General features: G+C 43.9%; 1 protein-coding gene across 2 annotated transcripts in view; it reads left to right on the top strand.

Annotated features, from left to right (window-relative positions):
- Positions 1–23,599, top strand: part of RASAL1 (RAS protein activator like 1) — a 60,622-nt gene extending 37,023 nt beyond the window's left edge. For both annotated transcript variants that reach the window (XM_060785431.2, XM_060785432.2), the window contains 11 exons: positions 5,679–5,743; positions 5,980–6,092; positions 10,843–11,035; positions 12,838–12,975; positions 13,277–13,421; positions 16,340–16,515; positions 16,651–16,788; positions 17,760–17,895; positions 18,393–18,513; positions 20,906–20,961; positions 22,968–23,599. In XM_060785431.2, coding sequence (XP_060641414.2) covers positions 5,679–5,743; positions 5,980–6,092; positions 10,843–11,035; positions 12,838–12,975; positions 13,277–13,421; positions 16,340–16,515; positions 16,651–16,788; positions 17,760–17,895; positions 18,393–18,513; positions 20,906–20,961; positions 22,968–23,125 — 1,439 coding nt within the window. In that variant the 3' untranslated portion in view covers positions 23,126–23,599. The remainder of the gene's footprint in view (positions 1–5,678; positions 5,744–5,979; positions 6,093–10,842; positions 11,036–12,837; positions 12,976–13,276; positions 13,422–16,339; positions 16,516–16,650; positions 16,789–17,759; positions 17,896–18,392; positions 18,514–20,905; positions 20,962–22,967) is intronic.
- The last annotated feature ends 1,761 nt before the right edge of the window (positions 23,600–25,360 follow it).

Below are 25,360 nucleotides of genomic sequence, written 5' to 3' on the forward strand. Positions count from 1 at the left end.
CTATCTGGGTTAGTCTAATTGGGGTTAAATACCATCTCCATATTTTAAGATACGCATACTCCATATTTTTTCCATTCTTGAATAGAGTTTTTCCTAAATCATATTCCCATAGTTCTCTAAGATGATCTTGTTTCTGTTCTTCTAGTAATAATGTATAAATATCACTTATTGTGCCTTTTATTATTTCATTTTCTTCTTTACTTACTGGTGTCAATTTTATTTTATATTCTTCCAAATATCTAAAATGTTATTTTATAAGGGGATTGCCCAACTCATTATGCCAATTCTTTTTAGACATTCCTTTATTATCCAGAATACACACACACACACACATATATATTCTAGTTTCCATTCTAATTTTTTATCCTCTTATAGCCAATCCAGCTTTCCTTGCTTTGTTAAACTTTCTACTGTATACCTTTTTTGGTTGGCATGGTTAGTATCTATCTAGTGAAAATGTGTATATGTAGTGGAGGTATCCATTTATACAGACAGCCACCTGCCTCCACAAACAGGCTATAGTTCCATGTAAACCAAGGTCACAACATCTGTTATAAACAAAAGGAAATACCAGATGACAACGAGAGATTAACAAAAATATTGGAGATTAAGAATATGGATAGACTCACCTTGCTTATATCAAGGAGCAAAGGAATAAATATGCAAGAAACAAATTGGGAAAAGGTTACGGAATACTTCAAACAAAGAAATAAAAAGATTATGATCTAGTTAAGGAAGAAAGGAAGAAAAGGAAAAAGGAAGAAAAAGAGTATGAGAGGAGAGGAGGAAGATAGGAAGATTGGAAGAGGAAAGAAAGAAATCAGACCTCTGGAAGACACCAGGAAGCCAAAACAATCTTCTTATTTTTAAATCTATTTTTTTTTCTTTTCTCTATCTTTTTTCTCTCTTTTCTCCCTTTTCTTTCTTTCCCTGGTTTTTTTCCTCTCTTTTAGCTTTGTTCTATATTTTTATTTTAATTGTAACTCAAAAATTCAATAAAGATTATTATAAAAAACAACAACATCTGTTATAGAACTCCAATATGCTGATGATAATGTCATCTGTGCGCATTCAGAAGTAGACCTACAAGCCGCTATAAACAACTTTGCAGAAGCATTCGAGAAGCTCGGCCTCTCATTGAACATCAAGAAAACCAAAGTGCTTTTCCAGCAATCACCAGCCAATCCCTTTTCAATGCCAGAAATACAGCTTAATGGTGTAACATTAGAAAATGTTGACCATTTCTGCTCCCTTGGCAGCCACCTCTCCACAAAGATCAACATTGACACCGAAATACAACACCACCTGAGCTCTGCGAGTGCAGCATTCTTCCAATGAAGCAGAGAGTGTTTGAGGACTAGGACATCCGTTGGAATACCAAGGTGCTTGTTTATAAAGCCATTGTCTTCCCAACCCTGCTATACACCTGCGAAACATGGACTGTCTACAGACGTCATACGTAACTCCTAGAGCAAATCCATCAGGGCTGCCTCCGGAAAATCCTTCAAATCTCTTGGGAAGACAGGCGGACAAATGTCAGTGTGCTGGAAAAAGCAAAGACCACCAGCATTGAAGCGATGCTCCTACGCCATCAACTCCGCTGGACTGGCCACATTGTCTGAATGCCCAAATGCCCGACCTCCATCTCCCAAAGCAGTTACTCTACTCTGAACTCAAGAACAGAAAACAGAATGTTGGTGGACAGGAAAAGAGATTTAAAGATGGGCTTAAAGCTAACCTCAAAAATTGTGGCATAGACACCGGGAACTGGGAAGCCCTGGCCCTTGAGCGCTCTAACTGGAAGTCAGCTGTGACCAGCAGTGCTGCAAAATTCAAAGAGGCACGAATGGAGGGAGAAAGGGAGAAACATGCCAAGAGGAAGGCATGTCAAGCCAAACCTGAGCAGGACCGCCTTCTGTCTGGAAACAAATGTCCTTACTGTGGGAGAACATGCGGATCAAGAATAGGGCTCCACAGGCACCTACGGACCCACCGCCAAGACCCCACATCTGGAAGACAATAATCCTCGAGCTACAAGGGATCGCCTAAGTAAGAAATAGTTCCAAGTGCTGAGAAACCTCCAAAGGCACTCCTTCCACTGACACTGGAGGTTATAGTGAATACCATGAACATGTAGCCCAACCCCTGCCAATGTCCTCCCCAAACACCAACCACCCAAGGAATGCTTTCATTTGGGGACCCTTTCATCCTAGGTGTTCTGTTTTTTCTCCAGAATGGACATCCCAGGGTTTCTTTCTCTCTCCAAATTTGCATGAGCCCACTCACTGCCTCTCACTTAGCCCTTTCCTTCCCATTTCTTTGGCACATAGCAAACAGAACCAATGATGGATCTGGACCAACCTTGGCACACAAACCCAACATGGGCAACTGTGCATACTGGCAGGATTTGGAGGTGATTGCCCTGGGAATCTGAGAGTTGTAGTTCACCCTTATCCAGAGAACACTGAACCTGGCTGATATTGGATCTGGGCAAAACTTGGCACACAGACCCAACATGGGCAACATGGGCAGGGTTTGGGGGTGATTGCCCTGGGAATCTGGGAGTTGTAGTTCACCCTTATCCAGAGAGCACTGAACCCGGCTGATATTGGATTTGGACAAAACTTGACACACAGACCCAACATGGCCAACTTTGAATAATGGCAGGGTTTGGGAGGAATTGACCCAAGATTCGGGGAATTGTAGTTCACCCAAATCCTTATGCATTTTCCAATGGGAGCATTCATAAAAAACAAAAGGAAAAACTGGCTTTTTTCTAATAGACAGTGTTATATATATATATATTTGCATGACAGCCAAAAGTAGTTTTTTTTAATACATCCCAACAATCAACAAAATTTTACCATACAGGATTTATTTCAGTATACATTATTCCAAAAGTAAATATTCCTTAAATGACATTTTATACATTCCTTAGTTATGTATTGCCCAACACCCCCCTGGAACAGCAATTCTAAATCATGTCATTGCATCAGCTTAACCGTGTGGAAAGCCTGGTTCAAAATGCTATATCTGTCGTCTCCGTCTATTTTGTCAATTAGCACAGACAATTTCCTAAACCAGTCTTGTTCTATTTGACTATTTATGTACTTGTTTTTCCTTTGATTGACGAAATCATTAATTATATATTCTGATACATAAGCCCACCAGGTTTCCAAATCCCATTTTGTATCGTCTCTCTAGCCTGTATTGCGGCTGTCATATATTTTAGGATTTCTGTCCAATTATTGTTATCTTCCTTTACCTTTATTGTGAGGGACATGAATCTGGCTTTATCCCACATTAATTCTTTCCCTATTATGTCTTCCATTACAGTCCTTATTTTACCATAATAGTTCTGACTCTTTCTACAATCCCACCACATGTGGGAGAATGAACCGATCCTCCCACAGTTGTGCCAGCATTTGTTTGAGATATTTCCCATTATGTGTGCTAATTGGATGGGGGTTCTATACCATTTGGAGATTGTTTTCCTTTGAGTTTCTTTGATCCTTGTATGTTTAATTTTATGAATATTGTCAATCCAAGACCCAATTAATTTCTCACTGAAGTTTTTCTCTTGTTTCCAATTTTCTATAAGGGTTGTTTTTGTGTTGTTAAGGAGATTAATTCCTCATACAGTAGCCCAATAATCCTTTTGTCTATTTCTACTTTCCTTTTAATTATTTTGTCTAGTGGGCTTACTGCTACTTCTCTTCTTTTCATGGCCTGAGCTTTACTGGACAGGCCTAACAATGCTATCCAGTTTCCTTGACCACATTTGTCTTTTATCTTATCCCACTTTATTATTTCTCCATTGGGCTCCATGAGGTCCCCTATCCTTTTGATTCCATTTTCCTTAAGTGCCCTAATTAGATTTCTGAATGCCTGGTCTTTATTTTCCAAGGTTTCTAATGGGAAAGGGTCAATTTTGTTTATTTGTCATTTATTTTGCTATTTTTGCAAATTAACGTTGATAAGCAGGGGCCGACTTTTAAGTTCTTTAAGTCTTTTCTGTCTGTTCTCTCTTCCATATACGTTCCCTTTTGCCAACTGTTCACTTCCTTTTCTATTTGCACCCATCTTTTTGATCCTTCCAATTCAAATTCTAATAAGCTTGCTAACTGACTTGCCTCATAATATATTCCCAAAGAGAGAGCCCCCCATCCACCCATTTCTTGTTTACTATAATATAAAAAGTTGGCAATTCTGTTTTTGTTTCCTCCCACTACCCATTTTTGATAGAGTTGTCCCATTTGTTCAGCAAATTGTTAGGAATATTTGAAACAAAAATAAGAATGTGGGCAAAATCTTCATCTTATAAATTTTTAACCTTGTGGATATATCTTGGAATTTCTTTCCCTATGTGTTAATTTGCTTGCTTATATTTTTTCATAGACAATTAAAATTCATTGGTATGATACTATTGAGATTTTTTTGGTATATCTATCCCCAGGTATTTCATCTCTCTCTCCCCCCCCCCCCCATTTAACTCCCTTAATATTTTGAACCTTGTGAGGCCTGAAGTTTTCTCAAAATCCTTAACTATTTTAACTATTGATTGTAATGACTCCTCCACCTCCCCTAAAATTATCATAACATCATCAGCGTACAGATTAATCCTGATGTCTTCCTTGCCTACCTTATATCCTTTAGTGACCGGACTGTTCCTTACTGAATTTGCTAGTGGCTCAATGGCCAGTGAAAATAAGGCTGGAGAAAAGGGGGCATCCCTGTTTGGTTCCCCTCTTGATATCTATTTGTCTAGTGTGTGTCCCGTTTACTGAGATGGTTAGAGCCCCCGGTGGCGCAGTGGGTTAAACCCCTGTGCTGGCAGGACTGAAGACCAACAGGTTGCAGGTTCGAATCCGGGGAGAGGCGGATGAGCCCCCTCTGTCAGCTCCAGCTCCTCATGCAGGGACATGAGAGAAGCCTCCCACAAGGATGATAAAAACATCAAGTCATCCAGGCGTCCCCTGGGCAACATCCTTGCAGATGGCCAATTCTCTCACACCAGAAGCGACTTGCAGTTTCTCAAGTCGCTCCTGACACACACACACAACCCCCCCCCCAAAAAAAAAACCCTGAGATAGTTGCTTTATTTATACATTACCAAACTGCTATTACCAAACTTCAAAAAACAAGCAATGCCTTCCACAAATAACCCAGGCACCACCAAGTCCTCAAGCTAGTAGTTAAATATTTGGGAGACCTAAACTGCCTTCTTTTTGTGGTTTATACCATTTTCTTTTATTTGTTCTGGCTTTTTAAATTTCCATTACAATACATGTTTAACAGAATTTTAAATTCTTGGTCCAAAATTTTTATAGGTAATAACTTTTTTTCCCCGTGTCAGACGTGACTTGAGAAACTGCAAGTCGTTTCTGGTGTGAGAGAATTGGACGTCTGCAAGGACGTTGCCCAGGGGATGCCCAGATGTTTTGATGTTTTACCATCCTTGTGGGATGCTTCTCTCATGTCCCCGCATGGGGAGCTGGAGCTGACAGAGGGAGCTCATCTGCTCTCTCCCCAGATTCGAATATCTGACCTGTCAGTCTTCAGTCCTGCCTGCACAAGGGTTTAACCCATTGCATCACCGGGGGCTCCTAGGTAGTAACTGGGAAGTTAGTAGTTACTACTTAACAGGAGAAACAGCAAATCCTTCTGTGTTTTTTCAGCGGATCCAAACACTCTTTTCCGGTCCAACTCACTGGCTTCTAAATCCATGGAGCAGTTCATGAAGGTAAGAGGAAACTGTCCATGTTCCCTTCTTCAAACACATAAAAACATCAGTTTTAGGAATTTGTTCAGACTTCCAACACACCCTTAGAATTGCCTTGAGGACTAAGCAAATTTCTACTTTGAGTAGATGAAATGGTGGATATGGTTATGGGGGTCTTCCTATGCATGTTTTCCCCATGCTTTGCTAAGGAAGCATCTTTCCTGCCTCCTTTTTCCACCCCAACCTTTCCACTCCAGGTGGTAGGGATGCCCTACTTGCATGACATACTGAAGTCAGTCATCAACCGGATCTTCGAGGAGAAGAAGTATGTGGAGCTGGATCCATGCAAGATTGAGACCAGTCGGACCAGGTGAGGAGAGGTGGGATTGCATGTTCAGAGAGGGGTCAGCAGTGTCTCCCTGGAGGCCCATCCTCCATGCAAAGAGCATGAAAGCCAATTTATTCTGACGCCAGGGAAAAGTAAGTGCCATTTTGGTAACAGGTGGAAAGTAGACTATATGCAATACACTTCTGTGTGTATTGGAACACTCCAGCCAGTGTGGATGTGTTTCTTTGCCTTTCACTAACAAGGCAATGTTGCACTTCTGCAATGTAGATAAGTGTCGTGAAGTTATGAAACACAGTCTGTGATATTGGATCTTGTCTATCATCATCATCATCATCATCATCATCATCTTATTATTATTATTCTTACTGCTAATCAGAATGATCCCACCCAAACCCCAGTGGACAACCTGGGGAGTCATAGGACTCCAACACCCCTCATTTTTCAGCATTGGTTTCATCTAGAGCAGTGTTTTTCAACCTGGGGGTCAGGACCCCTGGGGGGGGGAGGTCATGAGGGGGGTTTCAGAGGGGTCACCAAAGACCATCAGAAAGCACATATTTCTGATAGACTTAGGACCCCTTTTGGCAGAGAAGGCTGAAGATCACTCTGCCTGTCCTTCTCGTCTTTTTTGCTATTGATGAACTACAACTCCCAGAATTCAAAAACAGCCCTCCAACTCCACCAGTATTCAATGTTGGCCATGTAGGTAGTGTGCCAAGTTTGGTACAGATCATTTGTGGGCTGGGTTCAGAGTTCTCTTTGATTGTATGTGAACTATAAATCCCAGCAACTACAACTCCCAAATGTCAAGGTCTATTTTCCCCAAACTCCACTAGTATTCACATTTGGGCGTATTGAGGATTTGTGCCAAAATATGGTCCAGATCCATCATTGTTTGAGTCCACAGTGCTCTCTGGATGTAGGTGAACTACAACTCCAAAATTCAAGGTCAATGCTCACCAAACCCTTCCAGTATTTTCTGTTGGTCATGGGAGTTCTGTGTGCCAAATTTAGTTCAATTCAATTGTTTGTGGAGTTCAGAATGCTCTTTGATTGTAGCCTAGGTGAACTATAAATCCCTGAAACTACAATTCCCAAATGACAAAATCAATCCCCCCAACCCCACCAGCATTCAAATTTGGGCGTATCGGGTATTTGTGCCAAATTTGGCCCAGTGAATGAAAACACACCCTGTGTCTCAGATATTTACATTACGATTCATAACAGTAGCAAAATTACAGTTATGAAGGAGCAACGAAAATAATTTCATGGTTGCGGGTCACCACAACATGAGAAACTGTATTAAGGGGTTGCGGCATTAGGAAGGTTGAGAAACACTGATCTAGAGCCTGCTAAGAGCTGTGATCCAACAGCACCAGGATGATGGACCACAAGTTGCTTGCTTGTGTTCCAACTATCATGGAATTATGGGAGCTGTAGTTCACAAAGAAATCATAACATTAAGCCAGGGCCATTAAAGTAGTGTCAAATTGCATTCATTTGACAGTGTGGATGTCCCCCAAGGCACTTCCAGGCTATCAAATGCTAATCAAGGTGGTCAGTTGAAGCATTCACACCTAGCTCCAGCAGACAAGAGTCCTTTGTCCCACCCTGGTCTTTCCACAGATATATAAACCCATTTTCCTAGTTCCAACAGACCTCACTACCTCTGAGGATGCTTGCCTTAGATGCAGGCAAAACGTCAGGAGAGAATGCCTCTAGAACATGGCAATATAGCCCGAAAAAACCTACAACAACCCAGTGATTCTGGCCTTTGACAACAAATATATGGTTGTCGGATTGATGTCAAGCCACACCTTCCATCATCCCTCACCTGTTTCATGGGTGATGGGAGTGGCAGTCCAACAATATCTGGAAGCTCATATCCTAGCTCTCTTTTTAACCATTCCAGCTAAATATCTGGAATGAAAGTGGGATCTAAAATCCAAGTGGAGAAGAAAGCCGAGCCCAGGCCCTTTGAAATGTTTGACTGGGGCAAGGCCACTGCAGTATCAGAAGCAAGAAGGAGCTTCATGGTGGGCACATGTGCCTGTGTGAGAGAGCACATGGGCTCAATTTACTCAAGAGAGAATGACCCAGGTCAGGCCGCCCGGATGGAGCCTGCGTCCGATTGGAAAGAGGCTGCCGGAGCCTTGGCGGCTTTGGCAGCAGCTCCAAAGATAGCAGCTTTTCAGGGAGAGAGATGCGGGTCCTTCTGGTTGCTAGGCAACCCCATTCTTGGCATGGTGCCGCATGGAGGATGACATTGAGCCGGGATGCTCAGCGAGGGTTTGGGGCCCTTGAAAGTCTTCCTTCCCTCAATGGTAACTCTCTAGATTGGTATCCATCTGGCATTCAGTGGAGGCGGATGGAGAAACACTGACATATCAGAGATACACACACACACACACACACACACACACACACACATATATATATGATCCTCTATCCCAGGATCTGATTCCAGATGATCCACTTTTAATTGGATTATATGAGTCTATATTGCCAGATAATCTGGGATAAGCAGATAATAATCTGGGATCAGATCCTGGGATATAAGGCAGTGTAGATCCAGCCTATCTATCTATCTATCTATCTATCTATCTATCTATCTATCTACACACACATACACATACATTTTATCTATGTAAATAAAAATGTAATGTTCGTTTGTGGGATTAACATGACTCAAAAACCACTGGATGAATTGACACCAAATTTGGACACAATACACCTAACAACCCAATGTATGTCCTTCACTCATTTTTTTTAAATTTGGTCATTTGGGAGTTGTAGTTGCTGGGATTTATAGTTCACCTACAATCAAAGAGCATTCTGAACTCCACCAACGATGGAATTGAACCAAATGTGGCACACAGGACTCCCATAAACAACAGAAAACACTAGAAGGGTTTGATGGGCATTGACCTTGAGTTTGGGAGTTGTGGTTCACCTATATCCAGAGAACACTATGGACTCAAACAATGATGGATCTGGACCAAACTTGGAATGAATATTCCACATGCCCAAATGTGAATACATATGGAGTTTGGGGGAAATAGACCTTGACGTTTGGGAGTTGTATTCACTGGGATTTATAGTTCACCCACAATCAAAGAGATTCTGAACCCCACCAACAACAGAATTGGGGCAAACTTCCCACACAGAACCCCTATACCTAAGACCATCCAGTCCAACTCCCTTCACCAGGGCAAGAAAACGTAATCAAAGCCCTCTTGACAAAGCTATCCAGCCATAGACACAGATAGATAGATAGATATGATTCACACACACGCACAGATATAGTATCATAGATCTGAAAGGGCCCCCTAAAGAAGGACAATGATATGTTGCATGTTCCAGAGTAGGCAAACGAGACAATATCCACATCAACACTAACAAAGAAACAGCAAAAAATACTGTTTACCCATAAGCATAAATAAATTACATATATTAGACATCAACACTTTCCAATTACTTTATTTCCAGATCACCAGACTGGGGGACGGCTAGTGTGTGTGAGATATATATATATATATATATATATATATATATATATATATAGTTTCAAAGTGGATCATCTGGGATCAGATCCTGGGACATAGGGCAGTGCAAATACAGCCATAGATGTATTTCTTGGGATGTTAAGAGGATGTTCTGGCCCAGGTGCCAAAAATTGATCTGACACAATCCTGACTGAAGCATACCTCCCAAATCTGTCCGAACGCATCTCCCTCTACGTCCCGCCTCGGAGTTTAAGATCCTCTGGGGAGGCCCTGCTCTCGGCCCAACCTTTATCACAAGTGAAGTTGGTGGGGACGAGGAGCAGCACCTTCCCAGTGGTGGCCTCTCGCCTGTGGAATTCGCTCCCCGGGGAAATTAGGTCATCGACATCCCTCCTCTCTTTCAGAAGGAAACTAAAAACATGGATATGGGAACAGGCCTTTGGGTAATCTGGCAAACAGACAAAGGACAATGACGACTAGAGAATGGATAGGATTATGACAATGCGGAATGAACTTACGGATTTTGAACTTGGCAAACGTTGAGCACTGGATTGGCTTTTATTAGTTGTTATTGTATAATTGGACTGTTTTAACTATTTATAACTGTCGCTGCTATGTATTTTATCTTACTATGTGCATTGCTGGCATCGAATTGTGCCTTTTGTAAGCCACCCTGAGTCCCCCTTCGGGGGTTGATAAGGGTGGGGTAGAAATGCTCGAAATAAATAAATAAATAAATAAATCATTGTCAAAGGAATATAGGACATGTCATGAAAATGTCAATTTTAGGAAAGGGAGAGACCAATAGGTATGTCTACCTGTGCCAAAAAGAAAAGGACGCAATACTCTCCCCTAACCTCATGTGTCGGATAGCAGCTCCCATCATACTTGTCTATTTTACTGGCTGAGGATGAGGGTAACACAAACTATATGGAGGACACCTGAATGGAAGAAGTTGCCCCAAGATGTATTGTTGAAGACTTTCATGACCAGAATCATGGAGTTGTTATAGGTTTATCGGGCTGTATGGCCATGTTCTAGAAGCATTATCTCCTGATGTTTCGCCTGCATCTATGGCAGGCATCCTCAAAGGTTGTGAGGTCTGTTAGAAACTAGAAAATTGGGTTTATATATATGTGGAAAGTCCATGGTGGGAGAAAGAACTCTTATCTGTTGCCCCAAGATGTCCGGAATGGATAACAGTGGAGCTGAAGTCCATAGATTTGGGGCTGGAGGCCTCCTCTGTCCCTGTCTTTTTCTTTCAGGCGGATCTCCTTCAAGGGCTCCCTCTCCGAGGCGCAGATTCGAGAGAGCAGCTTGGAAGTGCTGAAAGGGTATCTGAGGGACATCATACACGGAATCGTAAACTCCGCCGAAAATTGTCCCACCGCCATGAGAGTCACCTTTAAGCAGCTGCACAAACGGGTGGCTGATTACTTCCCGGAATCAGAGAATAAGGTGTGGCCTCCAAGACATATTTGTTTGATTCTGTTATTTCCCTGTTTGAGTCTTATATTACCTTTCTCCTTCAGCCTGATCCAAGTTTGGACTTGAACCCAGGACAGTCTGGGCAGACAGTGTTCAAACACACACCCAATTGGGGGTACATCTACACTGTTGAATGCCGTTTGACACCACTTGAACTCCCATGGCTCATAGCTATGGGATCCTGAGATGTGTAGTTTGGTGGACCCTTTGGCAGCAAAGGCCAATGATCTTGTCAAACTATAGCTCCAAGGATCCCATGGCATTAAGTGGGGTCCAACTGCATTCATTCAACAGTATAGATCAGGCATGGGCAAACTTTCTAACTTGGGGGCCGCATGCTTGCACTTCCTGGTAGAAGGACTAGCTGCCTGGTGATGGAAGGGAAGGAGGAAGGAAAGAGAGAAGGAAGGAAGGATGAAAGGGTGGAATGGAGGAAAAGAAGGGAAGAATGAAGGAAGGGAAGGATAAAGGAAAGAGAGAAGGAAGGAAAAACAAAATGGAAGAAAGGAAGGAGAAAGAGGGAGAGAGGGAGGAAAGAGGCAAGGGAGAAAGGACAAAAGGCAGAAGGGGAGGGTGGAAGGAGAAAGAGGGAAGGGAGAGAGGGAGGGAAGGAGGAAGGACGGAAGGACAAAAGTGTGGAATGGATGGATGGATGGAAGGAAAGAAAGAGGAAGGGAAGAGAGAAGGAAGGAAGGGCGAAAGGGTGAAAGGGAATGGAGGGAGGAAGAAAGAGGGAGGGGAGGAAGAAAAGAGAGAAGTAAAAACAAAAGGGAAGGAAGGAAGGAGAAAGAGGGAGAGAGGGAGGAAAGAGGCAGGGGAGGAAGGACAAAAGGTGGAAGGGAAGGGCGGAAGGAGAAAGTGGGAAGGGAGAGGGAGGTAAGGAGGAAGGAACGACAAAAGGGAGGGAAGGACAAAAGTGTGAAATGGATGGATGGATGGATGGAAGAAAGGAAGGAAAGAAGGAAGGAAGGAAGGAAGGAAGGAAGGAAGGAAAGAAGAAGGAAGGGAAGAGGGAAGGAAGGGCGAAAGGGAATGGAGGGAGGAAGAAAAAGGGAGGGGAGGAAGAAAAGACAGAAGGAAGTAAAAACAAAAGAGAAGGAAGGAAGGAAGGCGAAAGAGGGAGGGAAGGAGGAAGGAAAGAGAGAAGGGAAGAGAGAAGGAAGGAAGGAATGGATGAAAGGGTGAATGGAAGAAAGGAAGGAAGGAAGGGAAGGATGAAGGAAGTGAAGGATAAAGGAAAGAGAGAAGTAAGGAAAGAGAAGGAAGGAAGGATAGGATAGTGAGAAGGAGGAGGGTTTGAGAAAAGAGCCCAAAGGGCCATATCCAGCCCCCGGGCCTGGGTTTGCCCATACCTAGTGTAGATGCACCCCAAGGTGGCTTTAAGGCCATAGCGGTTATGGAGAACATGAATTAATGCAGAATCTGAACACAAGACCAAGTCTGCATTGATGCGATGTTCCTTTGTAGCAACGTGCTCTTCCTCGATTCCATTGAGTTAACTCACTTTGGAGGAAACAAGCCTCTGAAATCCAAATGCATCATTTTATTTATGAAGCATCACAGTGGGACAATAGCATGTCACGTATGTACGTGATTGCGAGTTTTCACTTCAGAACAAATAATAAATGGTTTAACAGAATAATGTATTTTTAATCGACTCTTTGAGAAGGGTGTTGCGGTCACTGCAATGTTTGTGTTGCTTCTCACAACTGATGCTTGCGAATTCGAACGTTGAATGGCAACGGGCTCGGTTTCTTTTGTGTCCCTTCCAGGATGCCAAGTACATTGCTATCAGTGGCTTCATCTTTCTGCGCTTCTTCGCGCCGGCCATCCTGACCCCCAAACTATTTAACCTCCGAGAGCAACATGCAGACACACAGACCAGCCGGACACTTCTGCTCTTAGCTAAGGTATCACCAAACTGGCACATTTCCCCAATGTTCACAAAGAAGCGTAATCCCATATCAATGCAATAGGATCAAGGCAGAATTACACAACTGAGGGTGAGATTTGTTGCGATTTCTCAGCCTAGTGTCCCCTTTAAAAAATGGGGGCATGGAGGATAAACTTACAAGATACTTTGAGGTTGTTAGTGGGGAACAGGAATAAAAATCCAATGAATCAATGAAGCAAACTGGTCCCCAAGAAGGCAGGAGCTCTCCCTCTCTCATCCTACCCAGTTCTTTTGAGGCTTCTTTCTCTTCCTCGCAGGCGGTGCAGAGTATTGGAAATCTTGGGTTCCAAGTCGGGCGTGGGAAGGAACAATGGATGGAGCCCCTACATCCCTTTATCATGGCGAGCATTGAACGGGTCAAGGATTTCCTTGATAGGCTGATCGATGTGGACTCTGAGAATGGTGAGCTCTCGTGGACCACTGCCCTAAAAATTGCAGAGGTCACATATGATTCCACATGACATGTTACTTCCATTTTCCAAAACTTTGTAACTAAGGTACTTTGCAGTCGTAGGAGGGATAACTACTACTCTTTTAGGCATCTAGCTGCAACTTTGTATTGCCTGCTAAATAGCGGAGGGGGAAGATCACACGGTTCAAGTGCCTGCTTCTGTGGTACATGAATTCCATGTCTGGAAAGTTGTTGGGGATGCGGAAGACAATAGTAACAATATATACTAACGCCCGTGCACACACATACACACATTTTTGTAAAAGAAGATTTTCACTCAGTCCAAAAATCAGCCCAAAACATTGGTCAACAAATGTAGAGTACGTTATGTATTTGTAGTCCTGATTTGGGTGCAGGGGGGCGGGGGAGTAATTAAAAATATCCATGGTAGCTACCTTTCAGTTGTATTTGCCCAAATGGAACTCTAACAGGAACCAATAATAATAATAATAATAATAATAATAATAATAATAATAATAATGTTTATTGATCTCCTGCCCTATCTCCCCAAAGAGACTTGGGGCGGCTACTAAACAGTGGAGGGGGAAAATCATACGGTTCAAGTGCCGGTTTCTGTGGTGCACGAGGTTCATGTCTGGAATGTTGTAGGGGATGCTGAAAACAATAACATGGAATATATATACACACACACGTACACACACTTTTGTAAAAGATTTTCACTCAGTCCAAACATGGGTAAACAAATGAAGAGTACGTTATGTACCATAGCCTCACTATTTGTAGTCCTGATTTGGGCAGGGACAGGGGAATAATTTAAAATATCCATGGTAGCTATCTTTCAGTTGTATTTGCTCAAATGAAACTCTAACAGGAAATAATAATATTATTATTAATAATAATAATCTTTATTTATATCCTGCTCCATCTTTCCAAGGGGACTTGGGGCAGGTCACAAAAGCCACAATGCAAACAACATATAATGAATACAGTGGAATTAAACTATGTCAACAAAAATGAGCAACCAAGGAAAATACACTGAACATACATAAAACCCCAGTTGTAAATAAAATGAACAATAAAAACATAAACAATAAATAATACTTAAAACCATATTATACAAACTGAGTTAGACGTCCAGCCACTTTAAAAATGTCAGCATCAGGCTAGCTACTTTTAGGACCATGTAACTGGAAGCAATTCCTTTTTCCAAAGTAATTCAGTATTCCTTTCCAAGCTTTATTGCACGAAGGGCCTCCCCAGGATTGTCTCCAAGATAGGGATGAGGGCAAAAGCTCCATTGTGGATCGGGTTTTCATTCATAATACAGAGAAGGCTAAAGAGTTTGAGAAACAACAACTCCCAGGATTCCATAGCAATATCCAGTAAAATCCTGAGGTGGCCAAATCCCCACCAGCTACAGCAAGCATCCTCAAACTGCGGCCCTCCAGCTGTTTGGGCCCCCAACTCCCAGAAGCCCTAACAAATTTGTTCAATTGTCAGGAATTCTGGGAGTTGAAGGCCTAAACAGCTGGAGGGCCATAGTTTGAGGATGCCTGCGCTACAGTGTGGGAATTGTAAGCAAGGAGCCTGGCCGTCTCAGATGGGGACACCACAGTCACCGAACCCGTAGGAGGTCCTATAATTTATGCAAATGTATGGAGATGTTTAGGACTAGTGGGAACAAGGATGGTGAGAAACTGCGTCGGACTTGACAGCCGTCACCAAAGCTGCATTTTGGCATCTCCTGCGATTTGTGGCGAGAAAAGAGATGTCTCACCTTGAGCGTTCACACATTTGAGAGGTGCATATTTTCAAATGTCAACGGGTTGGAAAAACACTGGAGTCATCAGAGAGAAGCTTGTATCTATTAAAGCAATATATCTGCTCATTAGGAAAGAATGGTTCAAGATATTGGTGCAGGAAGAACCCACTAAGGCAGTGGTTCTCAACCTTCCTAATACCGCGAGCTCTTAATACAGTTCCTCATGTTGTGGTGACCCCCAACCATAAAATTATTTTTGTTGCTACTTCATAACTGTAATTCTGCTACTGTTATGAATTGTAATATAAATATCTGATATGCAAGATGTATTTTCATTCACTGCATCAAATTTGGCACAAATAAAACCTGATACGCCCAAAGTTGAATATTAGTGGGGTTGCGGGGGGTGCATTTTGTGATTTGGGAGTTGTAGTTGCTGGGATTTATAGTTCACCTACATTAAAGAGCATTCTGAACTCCCCCAATGATGGAATTGAACCAAACTTGGCACACAGAATTCCCATGGCCAACAGAAAATACTGGAAGGGTTTGTTTGGCATTGACCTTGAATTTTAGAGTTGTAGTTCACCTACATCCAAAGAGCACAGTGGACCCAGACAATGATGGATATGGACCAAACTTGGCATGAATCCTCAATACGCCCAAATGTGAACACTGGTGGAGTTTGGGGAAATTAGACCTTGACATTTGAGAGTTGTAGTTGCTGGGATTTATAGTTCACCTACAATCAAAGAGCATTCTGACCCCCGTCAATAGAATTGGGCCAAACCTCCCACATGGAACCCCCATGACCAACAGAAAATACTCTGATGGTCTTTGGTGACCCCTCTGACAGCCCCATGCGACCACTCCAGGGCTTCTGACCCCCAGGTTGAGAAATGCTGCACTAAGTTTAATATTAATATTTTGATAAATGTTTTTTAATGTTTATGTATTGTATCCAGGCATTGAATGTTTGCCATGTATATGCTGTGCTCCACTCTGAGTCCCCTTCGGGGTGAGAAGGGTGGAATATAAATATTTTAAATAAATAAATAAGTTCTCTCAAATCGCACCCTTAAACTCTATTAACTGACATGACTTTGGGATCCTGGGATTGGACAGATTTCTCATTTCTTTCCATAGAAGCATGTGAGAAGCAGCCTTGGTCACTTTTCCAACCCTCCGCTACCATCAAAGAGGGCTATCTCTACAAACGCAGGGCCGAGGCCCTCCCCTTGGTCTCACGCTTCACCTTCAAGAAACGTTATTTCTGGTTGAGCAAGGAGAGCCTTTCATACTCCAAGTCTCCTGACTGGCAGGTGGGCACGGGATTGGAAAATGGCATACTAAATGCAATCAATACATAAAGGAGCCTGTTTTTCAAGGAGCTGGGGAAGGAGTGTTGCATCAATCCTTGCTGGTTGGACATTGGCTTTGGTTTCTCTCACGTTCAGGTGCGGACATCCATCCCCGTAGAACGGATCTGCGCGGTTGAACGAGTGGACGAAAATGCTTTCCAGCAGCCGAACGTCATGCAGATCACTACACGGGATGCTGGTGGCCAGCTGCTCAACATATATGTCCAGTGCAAGGTACTGTTAATTCCAGAGTCTCTTCAAGTTGTCTCCTAAGGTTTTCTTGGCAAGGTTGGTTTCAAGGACATTGTCTATCACCTCTCCATGCTGCCATTCCTTGGGTTTTCTCAGCACTGTGTCTTCCTCAGAAGGTGTCAAGGTCACCCCATGGGTTTCCATGGCAAACAGGGATTCGAACCCTGGTCCCCCAGAGTCCTAATCCACACCCAAACCACTACTTTGTCTTCCTTTTGATGGGAGTTGTAGTCCAACACATTTGAAGGTACTAGGTTGGTCCCAACAGATTCTACAAACACCAGAAGGGACTCATAGAATCATAAGAGTTGGAAGGGGCCTCATGGGCCATCCAGTCCAACCCCCTGCCAAGAAGCAGGAATATTGCATTCAAAGCACCCCCCATGGATGGCCATCCAGCCTCTGTTTAAAAGCCTCTAAAGAAGGAGCCTCCACCACACGCCTGGGCAGAGAGTTCCACTGCTGAACAGCTCTCACAGTCAGAAAGTTCTTCCTCATGTTCAGATGGAATCTCCTTTCTTGTAGTTTGAAGCCATTGTTCCGCATCCTAGTCTCCAGGGCAGGAGAAAACAAGCTTGCTCCCTCCTCCCTGTGGCTTCCTCTCGCGTATTTATACATGGCTATCATGTCCCCTCTCAGCCTTCTCTTCTTCAGGCTAAACATGCCCAGCTCTTTAAGCCTCTCCTCATAGGGCTTGTTCTCCAGACCCTTGATCATTTTAGTCGCCCTCCTCTGGACACATTCCAGCTTGTCAACATCTCCCTTCAATTGTGGTGCTCAGAATTGGACACAGTATTCCAGATGTGGCCTAGCCAAGGCAGAATAGAGGGGGAGCATGACTTCCCTGGAGCTAGACACTATACTCCTATTGATGCGGGAGTCCTTTTCCTATCCTGCCCTTTGTTTCCTCAAAGGAGTCCTTTTCCTACCCTGCCCTTTGTTTCCTTTGACAGAACGTCAATGAGCTCAACCAGTGGCTGTCGGCCATCCGGAAAGTGACTGTTTCCAATGACTGCATGCTGTCCTTTTGCCACCCAGGCACCTTCCGTGGCAACCGCTGGACTTGCTGCTTACAAACCGACCGTAATGGTAACCCAGCTCAGATCCTTCCTATCTCAGTAGGGTTGGTGCCCAGAAACAAATAGTTCAACTTCCTCTGCCCTTTTCTCCTCCAGTTGAGACTTAACTAGATGATGAGGGTGATGATTTCATGAATTGCACCCATTGTTCAAGTCTGGGACTAACTAGTTACATGCTCATGCATTCCCACTTCTCCCCGCCACTAATATTAGTGCCATATCAGGGGTAGGGAGGTGTGTGGACGGCACCAGACGGCACCATCTGGGGTTGGGGGGGGGGTGACACCAACACACTTATACAATTGTTATGCCAGGCATTTATCCTTATTGTTAAATAAAACCATTCCCTGTAGTTAGATATAACCTGCCACAGACATTGCTTGTCAGTCCAGCTGGCATGCACTGCCTCAATAGACTGACAAGGCTCTAACCCAGACCCGAATCCAACCCTGCTGTCTGTGGCCACCCATTCCTCACCTTACAAGACCCTCCATGATTTGGTTACAGTTCACGGCTGCAGCCGCACGCACTCGGCGGTGACCCTGGGTGACTGGAATGACCCTTTGGACCCGGACACCGAGGCCCAGATGGTCTACAAGCATCTCTTGTTGGGCAAAGACAAGCTCAGGTCTGTGGAAGGCAATGTTTCTTTGGTGGTTGGGGGCCAAAAGTCCATAATGGTGGACTGGATGGACAAGAAAATGATTTATTATTGCCAATTAAGCGAATATCAATTGTGAAGGACAGGGACAGCATCTCTTTGTGTTAACCTGGTCTATTACAGTAGTTTGGAGACGGGGTGTAAAAGTTGCCTCTACATTATAGAGGAGTCCCCGGTGGCACAGTGGGTTAAACCGCTGAGCTGCTGAGCTTGTTGACTGAAAGGTCACAGGTTTGAATTTGGGGAGCAGCATGAGTTTCCATTGTCAGCCCCAGCTTCTGCCAACCTAGCAGTTCAAAAACATGTAAATGTGAGTAGATCAATAGGTACCACTCCGGCGGGAAGGTAACGGTGCTCCTTATAGTCATACCGGCCCCATGACCTTGGGGGTGTCTATGAATAATGCTGGCTCTTCAGCTTAGAAATGGAGATGAGCACCAACCCCCAGAGTTGGACACGACTGGACTTAATGTCAGGGGAAAACCTTTATCTATATTATAGAAGGAATTCAGTTTGAACGGCCATGGTGCAGTGATGTGGCATCAAAGAGTTGTCATTTTACAAGACTTCTCAGCCAAAGGGTTTCTTTTTTCATGTCAGGAGCAACTTGAGAAACTGCAAGTTGCTTCTGGTGTGAGAGAATGGGCTGTCTGCAAGGACATTGCCCTGGGCATTCCCAGATGTTCTGATGTTTTTACCAACCTTGTGGGAGGCTTCTCTCATGTCTCCACATGGAGAGCTGGAGCTGACAGAGGGAGCTCATCCACCCTCTCCCCAGATTTGAACCTCCAACCTGTGGGTCTTCAGTCCTGCCAGCACATGGGTTTATCCCATTGCATTATCAGGGGCCAAAGGGTACCAAACTACAACTCGCAGTATTCCACAGCATTAAGCCAGGATGTTAAAAGTGGTTTCAAACTGCGCTCATTCTACAGTGTAGATGCATCCCTAGAGTCCATTCCTGAGCAGTCGTAATCTGCTGGACCTCGCCAATAAAAGGAACAGCGTTCTTCTCCGCTTGAGAGTAATTCAGTTAATTCAAGACTGGAATGGATAACTGGCGAGCTAAAATCCTCTCCGGCTGATGAACAATATGGCATTTTTTATTGCTTTTGGAGTAGTTTGTTTGTCGTTGTGCCGTCTCAGTCGAGCGCACTGGGTAATTGATAACATTGATTTGCTCTCCAAAAACGCTTATAAGTGGATTGCTCTTTAGGCCACACTCGACTGTTTAGCCTTAAGTACTTTGAAAGATTGAATAAATAACATGCGAGTGACTGGTATCGCTGGGGGCAATTTGGTGTCTGTGTTGGTGGATGAGTAACTGGGGCGTGTACGAGGACAGTAAACGGGGGTTGTGGATTCGTATATGAGCAAATGGGATGGGATGGGATGGGAGATTGGTGGGCATGCATTAGTGTTGCCAGTTCGGAATGGTGCCAGGGTGGTGCTTTTCAAGGGCTTCTTGATGTTCAATTGCTGCATCTATCCGCTCATCTCTTCCATTTGTGGTTTCGTGGATTTGGTTCATCACAAGCAGGTTTGTTCTCTGCTTCTCTGGACCAGCTCTAATGTTTCTCGTGATCCAGGAGGGTAGATTTTGATTGACCATTAGAAGGAACTTCTTAACATTTATTTATTATTTATCATATCAGGAACAAACCAAGGGTACAGTTATAATGTATTTTTTAAAAAACACAAAGTTTAAAAACTTGGCATTATATTAAATGTCCTTTGACCAGTAGCTGGCCACTTGGAGTGCCTCTGGTGTTGCTACAAGAGGATCCTCCATTGTGCATGTGGTAGGGCTCAGACTGCATTGTAACAGATGGTCTGTGGTTTGCTCTTCTCCACACTTGCATGTTGTGAACTCCACTTGGTGGCCCCATTTCTTAAGGTTGGCTCTGCATCTCCTGGTGCCAGAGCGTAGCCTACTCAGTGCCTCCAAATGTTGCCCAGTCTTCTGTGTGCCCAGGGGGAAGTCTCTCATTTGGTATCAGCCATGGATTGAGGTTCTGGGTTTTAGCCTGCCATTTTTGGACTCTCGCTTGCTGAGGTGTTCCTTCGAGTATCTCTGTAGATATTCTTACCAGTAAGAGTAGCTCGGTAACGTAACCAACTGTCTCTTTGGGAGTCTCCTTCTCTAGATACTTCCAAAAAGAAGTGGGGAAGCTCCATGTTAGGGATGGGTGCTTAGCTGGAGATCCTGCATTGAGAAGGGTGTGGACTAGATGGCCTCTAGGGACCCTTCCAACTTTACAATTCTAGGATATGAAATGTTGAATCTAGCATGCTTGCTTCTAGTAAATGGCACCAAGCTTGCAGACTTTTCTAACCAATTCTTCTTTTCTTTCCATAGGGAGAAATACCAGGAGTTTTCCAGCCTGCAAGAGGAAGGTGATGCCGCTACAAAAGGTACAGCCGTCTATTTGATTGCCCAAATCCAAGATGCTGAAGAGGCAGAGACAGAACAAACAGGCAAAATGACTATGTTGCTGCTCAAGCGGCACATCTCATTGCAGGCAGCAGAATCCCATTGCAGGCAGCCCCTAATTTCAGTAAATGTGGAGGGCTGGCTGTTACTGCGTAGGAGTATATGCATTTTATTGCAGAGCAGGGACAGCTGCCATCATTTTCTGTCTTGCGTGCAGGGATGAAAGAGGATTCCCATGTCTGCTGAGGACAATTCAGTGAAGCATGCGCATTGACTTTTCACATCTCCATCTAAACACTACTGTTTGCCAGTGTTCTGCTGCTTCTTTCCCAGCCCTCCCTGGCTCCGAATGCCCCATGGCATTGGAGCATTGGCCAATGGCCCCCGAGGGTCCAAAGGCCAGCTGTGGTTTGGTCACTTCTGATTTATCGTAAGCCTTGCAAACTAGATTGGAAATGGCTTTTGGGATCCCGTTACCCTCCCAGAATCAGGCAAAAAAGATGTTCCTTTTGTCATCCCATCTCCCAGAGGTGTCTTCTACAAAGGCTTCTGCAAGTGGAGGGTAAACGATTCCATCTACTGGATGGATGGCCAATGTTCACCATGGTGGAAAGTCAAAACCACCGCAGGGCTACAGAGAGGAACGAAATGGGCGGAACATGAGCCCAATGAGTTGGCCCTGCCTCCGATCTCTCATGGGACCTTTGGCTTGCTATAGGGCCAACCATAGACTCCATAGGTTGTGGGTCTGTGGGGACGCAAAGCCCATTAGACACCCCCCTTGGCAGTTCAAGTGGTGCCAAACTGCATTCATTTGACAGTGTACATGTGTACCGTGTACAGCTCTTCGGCTTAGAAATGGAGATGAGCACCACCAGAGTCACACAACTAGACTTAATGTCATGGGGAAACCTTTACCTTTTAACTCTCAAGCAACCAGACACTACATTTATCTATCTCCTACCAATCCCCATGGGTGCCAGTTAACTAGGGGCCCTTCCACACTCCTATATCCCAGAATATCAAGGCAGAAAAACCCACAATATCTGAGGGGCTTTCCACATCTTTATAACCCAGAATATCAAGCCAGATATTATCTGCTTTGAACTGGAATATATGGCAGTGTGGACTCGGGACCCTTCCACACAGCCCTATATCCCAGGATATCATGGCAGAAAATCCCACAATATCTGGTTTGAACTGGGTTATCTGAGTCCACACTCAGATAATGTGAGATTTTTGCCTTGATATTCTGGGACATAGGGCTGTGTGGAAGGGCTCAAAGAGTCTACTCTTGTCTTTTACACACACACACACACACATACACACACACAGACTTATATTCAAAAACTTTCTGTATATATTTCAGAATTCAATATTAATGTCAAAAATACGTAGTATGACTTTACATAGGATTTGTGCTACATTAGAACAGTAAAGACAAATATCACTTAAGTAAAATAAGCATTAAATATTAAATAACCAAAAAATAAAATAAGGTGTTAACACTAAACTAATCTGGGAATCTGCTATTGCAACACATCCAATGAAGTGGTTTCAAAGCAATATAAAAAAATATTAGGACTAAGTACGTCCAGTTTCTTTCACCAGGGACTGCCTTCAGATGCAATGAGAAACTCTGGAATCCCATGCAAAATCAGTACAAAAATCAAATCAGCCAAAATCAGCAACCATTTAAAAAACAAACAAATCCTAAAACACAGAGATAGATATCCAGCCCCACATATCAGTTGATTTAGGACTGGGAGGGTGACATGACAGTGTGCGTGCCCCTTAGGTAGCTGATACAGAATCCAAGTCTCTTGTTTCTTTTCTCGTTTGGCTTTGTGATGCGTTCCATAATGGATTCCCTTTCAAAAGCCAGATTCAGTGCTCACCTCCAGGTATGATTTTCTGTTTTGAAAGACCTCTTTCTCTCTCCCACTCCCCACCCACCCCCCTTCTGATTTTCCCTGCTCTTCTCCAGACGCCAGCAGCCAGCGGATGGCAGCAGCCGCTCGCCTTTTAGAAATCATCCAAGACCTGGAAGGAGCCCACAAAGCCTTTGAGTGCCAAGAAAATGAAGAAGAAGGAGGAGGAGAAGAAAAATGCCAGGCCGCAGCCAGTGCCATGCCCCACGCCTAAGTGGTTTTTCGTTTCAGGCTCCTAGTCGTGTGTATTCTTCCGTGTTGTAATGATGTCTTTACATCCGTTGAGTTGTGGCAGGGAACGCCAGGCTCGGTTACCTGTGGCTTTCAGGAATGTGGCACCTGGATAGCACCGAGGTCGTGGCTCCCAAAGAAGGTGGCTGTCGCCGCGCTGATGCCGATTCCAGATAAACTGGATGCTTCTGAAGAGTGACGCTGTGGATCTTTGTCTGCTCCCCCCAGTGTACGTGGCGTGTGGTGGATTTGTGGCACCGCAGATGGTGATGTCCATGCTTTAAAAAGACACATTTCTAGCCCTTGTGGTTTTCAACGCCATGGGAGGCCAGTTGCTTTCTGAAGTTTCAAAAAACCAAATGTGGGCACAGCGCCAATGTTGGGCACCTCAGTATCTCTCTTTCGCCCTCCGCTGTGCCAAGAAAAGGAGTTGGAAGTATTGTAGAATAAAAATTATCTGAGATTACTGAAGTTGTACATTGCTTAAAATCCCTGAATTTTGCCGCTCTTGGTGTAGGGTGGGGATGGACCATATGTGGACTGCTAGCAGCATCTGGCCTCCAGGAGACCAAAACCCTTTGTGTGGAAATGTAGGCAGCATTTTCAACATATTCCCCTCTTCCGTTGACCTTTTTAGGCCAAGGAAAGGCTGGAATTAAATAGGGAGATCTTACAAATATGGCAGAAATGTGCCACGTAGCATCTAAAGCAGTGGTTCTCAACCTTCCTAATGCCGTGACCCCTTAATACAGTTCCTCATGCTGTCGTGACCCCCAACCATAACATTATTTTTGTTGCTACTTCATAACTGTAATTTTGCTACTGTTATGAATCACAATGTAAATATTTGGTATTTTCATTCACTGGACCAAATTTGGCACAAATACCCCATATGCCCAAATTTGATTTTATCATTTGGAGTTGTAGTTGCCGGGATTTATAGTTCATCTAAGAGCATTCTGAACTCCACTAATGATAGAATTGAACCAAACTTGGCACACAGAACTCCCATGACTAACAGAAAATACTGGAAGGGTTTGGTGGGCACTGACCTGGAGTTTTGGAATTGTAGTTCACCTATATCCAGAGAGCACTGTGGACTCAAACAATGAAGGATCTGGACCAAACTTGGCATGAATACTCAATATGCCCAAATGTGAACACTGACAGAGTTTGGGGAAAACAGACCATGACATTTGGGAGTTGTAGTTGTTGGGATTTATAGTTTACCTAAAATCAAAGAGCATTCTGAACCTCACCAATGACAGAATTGGGCCAAACTTCTCACATACTGTTTTCTGATGGTCTTTGGCAATCCCTCTGATACCCCCTTGTGACTTCCCCAGGTTGAGAAACGCTGATCTAAAGGGTATTGGGAGGCATTGTGGGGCAAAATTTGGGGGTTTTATGGTGCTCTCCTAGGTGCGGTGATGTAACCCCGTGGGTTATTTATTTATTTATTTACCATATTTGCAAATAAGGGCTTCCTACAGTAGTCTATCCTGGTGTGGAATTTTGGGTGGATGTGAATCTTTGCATTAATTTAATGCCTCCAATGCCCAGTTTTGCAGCACCATATTCCTCCTTGGCAGGCAAATACCACCCTCTGCCCCAGAATGTATTCTGTGGATACCGAAACCTGTGGATGCTGAGGTCCCATGATATACCACAACATAATTGAATGGGATCCCTGTTATCAAATGGCACAATAAGGTTTTGCTTTGGGGGAATATTTTCAAGCCCTGGATGGTTGGATCCGTAGTTAGAGAATCTGTGGATACGAGAAACTGACTCTTTCGAACTGTCCCCAAACATACTTTGATCACTGAAATGGGGAGAAATGTGTTCCATCAAGGTGTACGGTTTAAAAGATGTACTAAAAGGGAACACGTTTGAGCAGGGAATACACCCCAAAGGAATGGCTTTTGCTCTGTAAAGAATGGGACTTCTCAGTTCTATCAAATCCCTTGTAAAAGGCCGCCTGGGCATCTGGGCATCTTGGTTCAGATGGCATTTTTACTTTGCCAACCCATGCTTGTTTCGACTGCAATAACAGCCACAAGCAACCTAGCTCCCTAGGGTGGCCCTGCCAAGTACTGGTGACTCAGTGGTGCTAAATCATCCATACATCACTGCTTCAATTCAACCGGATCTCACAGAGGAAAGACATAGACTAGCCTTCCCCAACCTGGCAGACCCTCCAAAATTGTTGGCAGAC

This window comes from Anolis sagrei, chromosome X (genome assembly GCF_037176765.1).
Source record: "Anolis sagrei isolate rAnoSag1 chromosome X, rAnoSag1.mat, whole genome shotgun sequence".
Lineage (NCBI taxonomy): Eukaryota > Metazoa > Chordata > Lepidosauria > Squamata > Dactyloidae > Anolis > Anolis sagrei.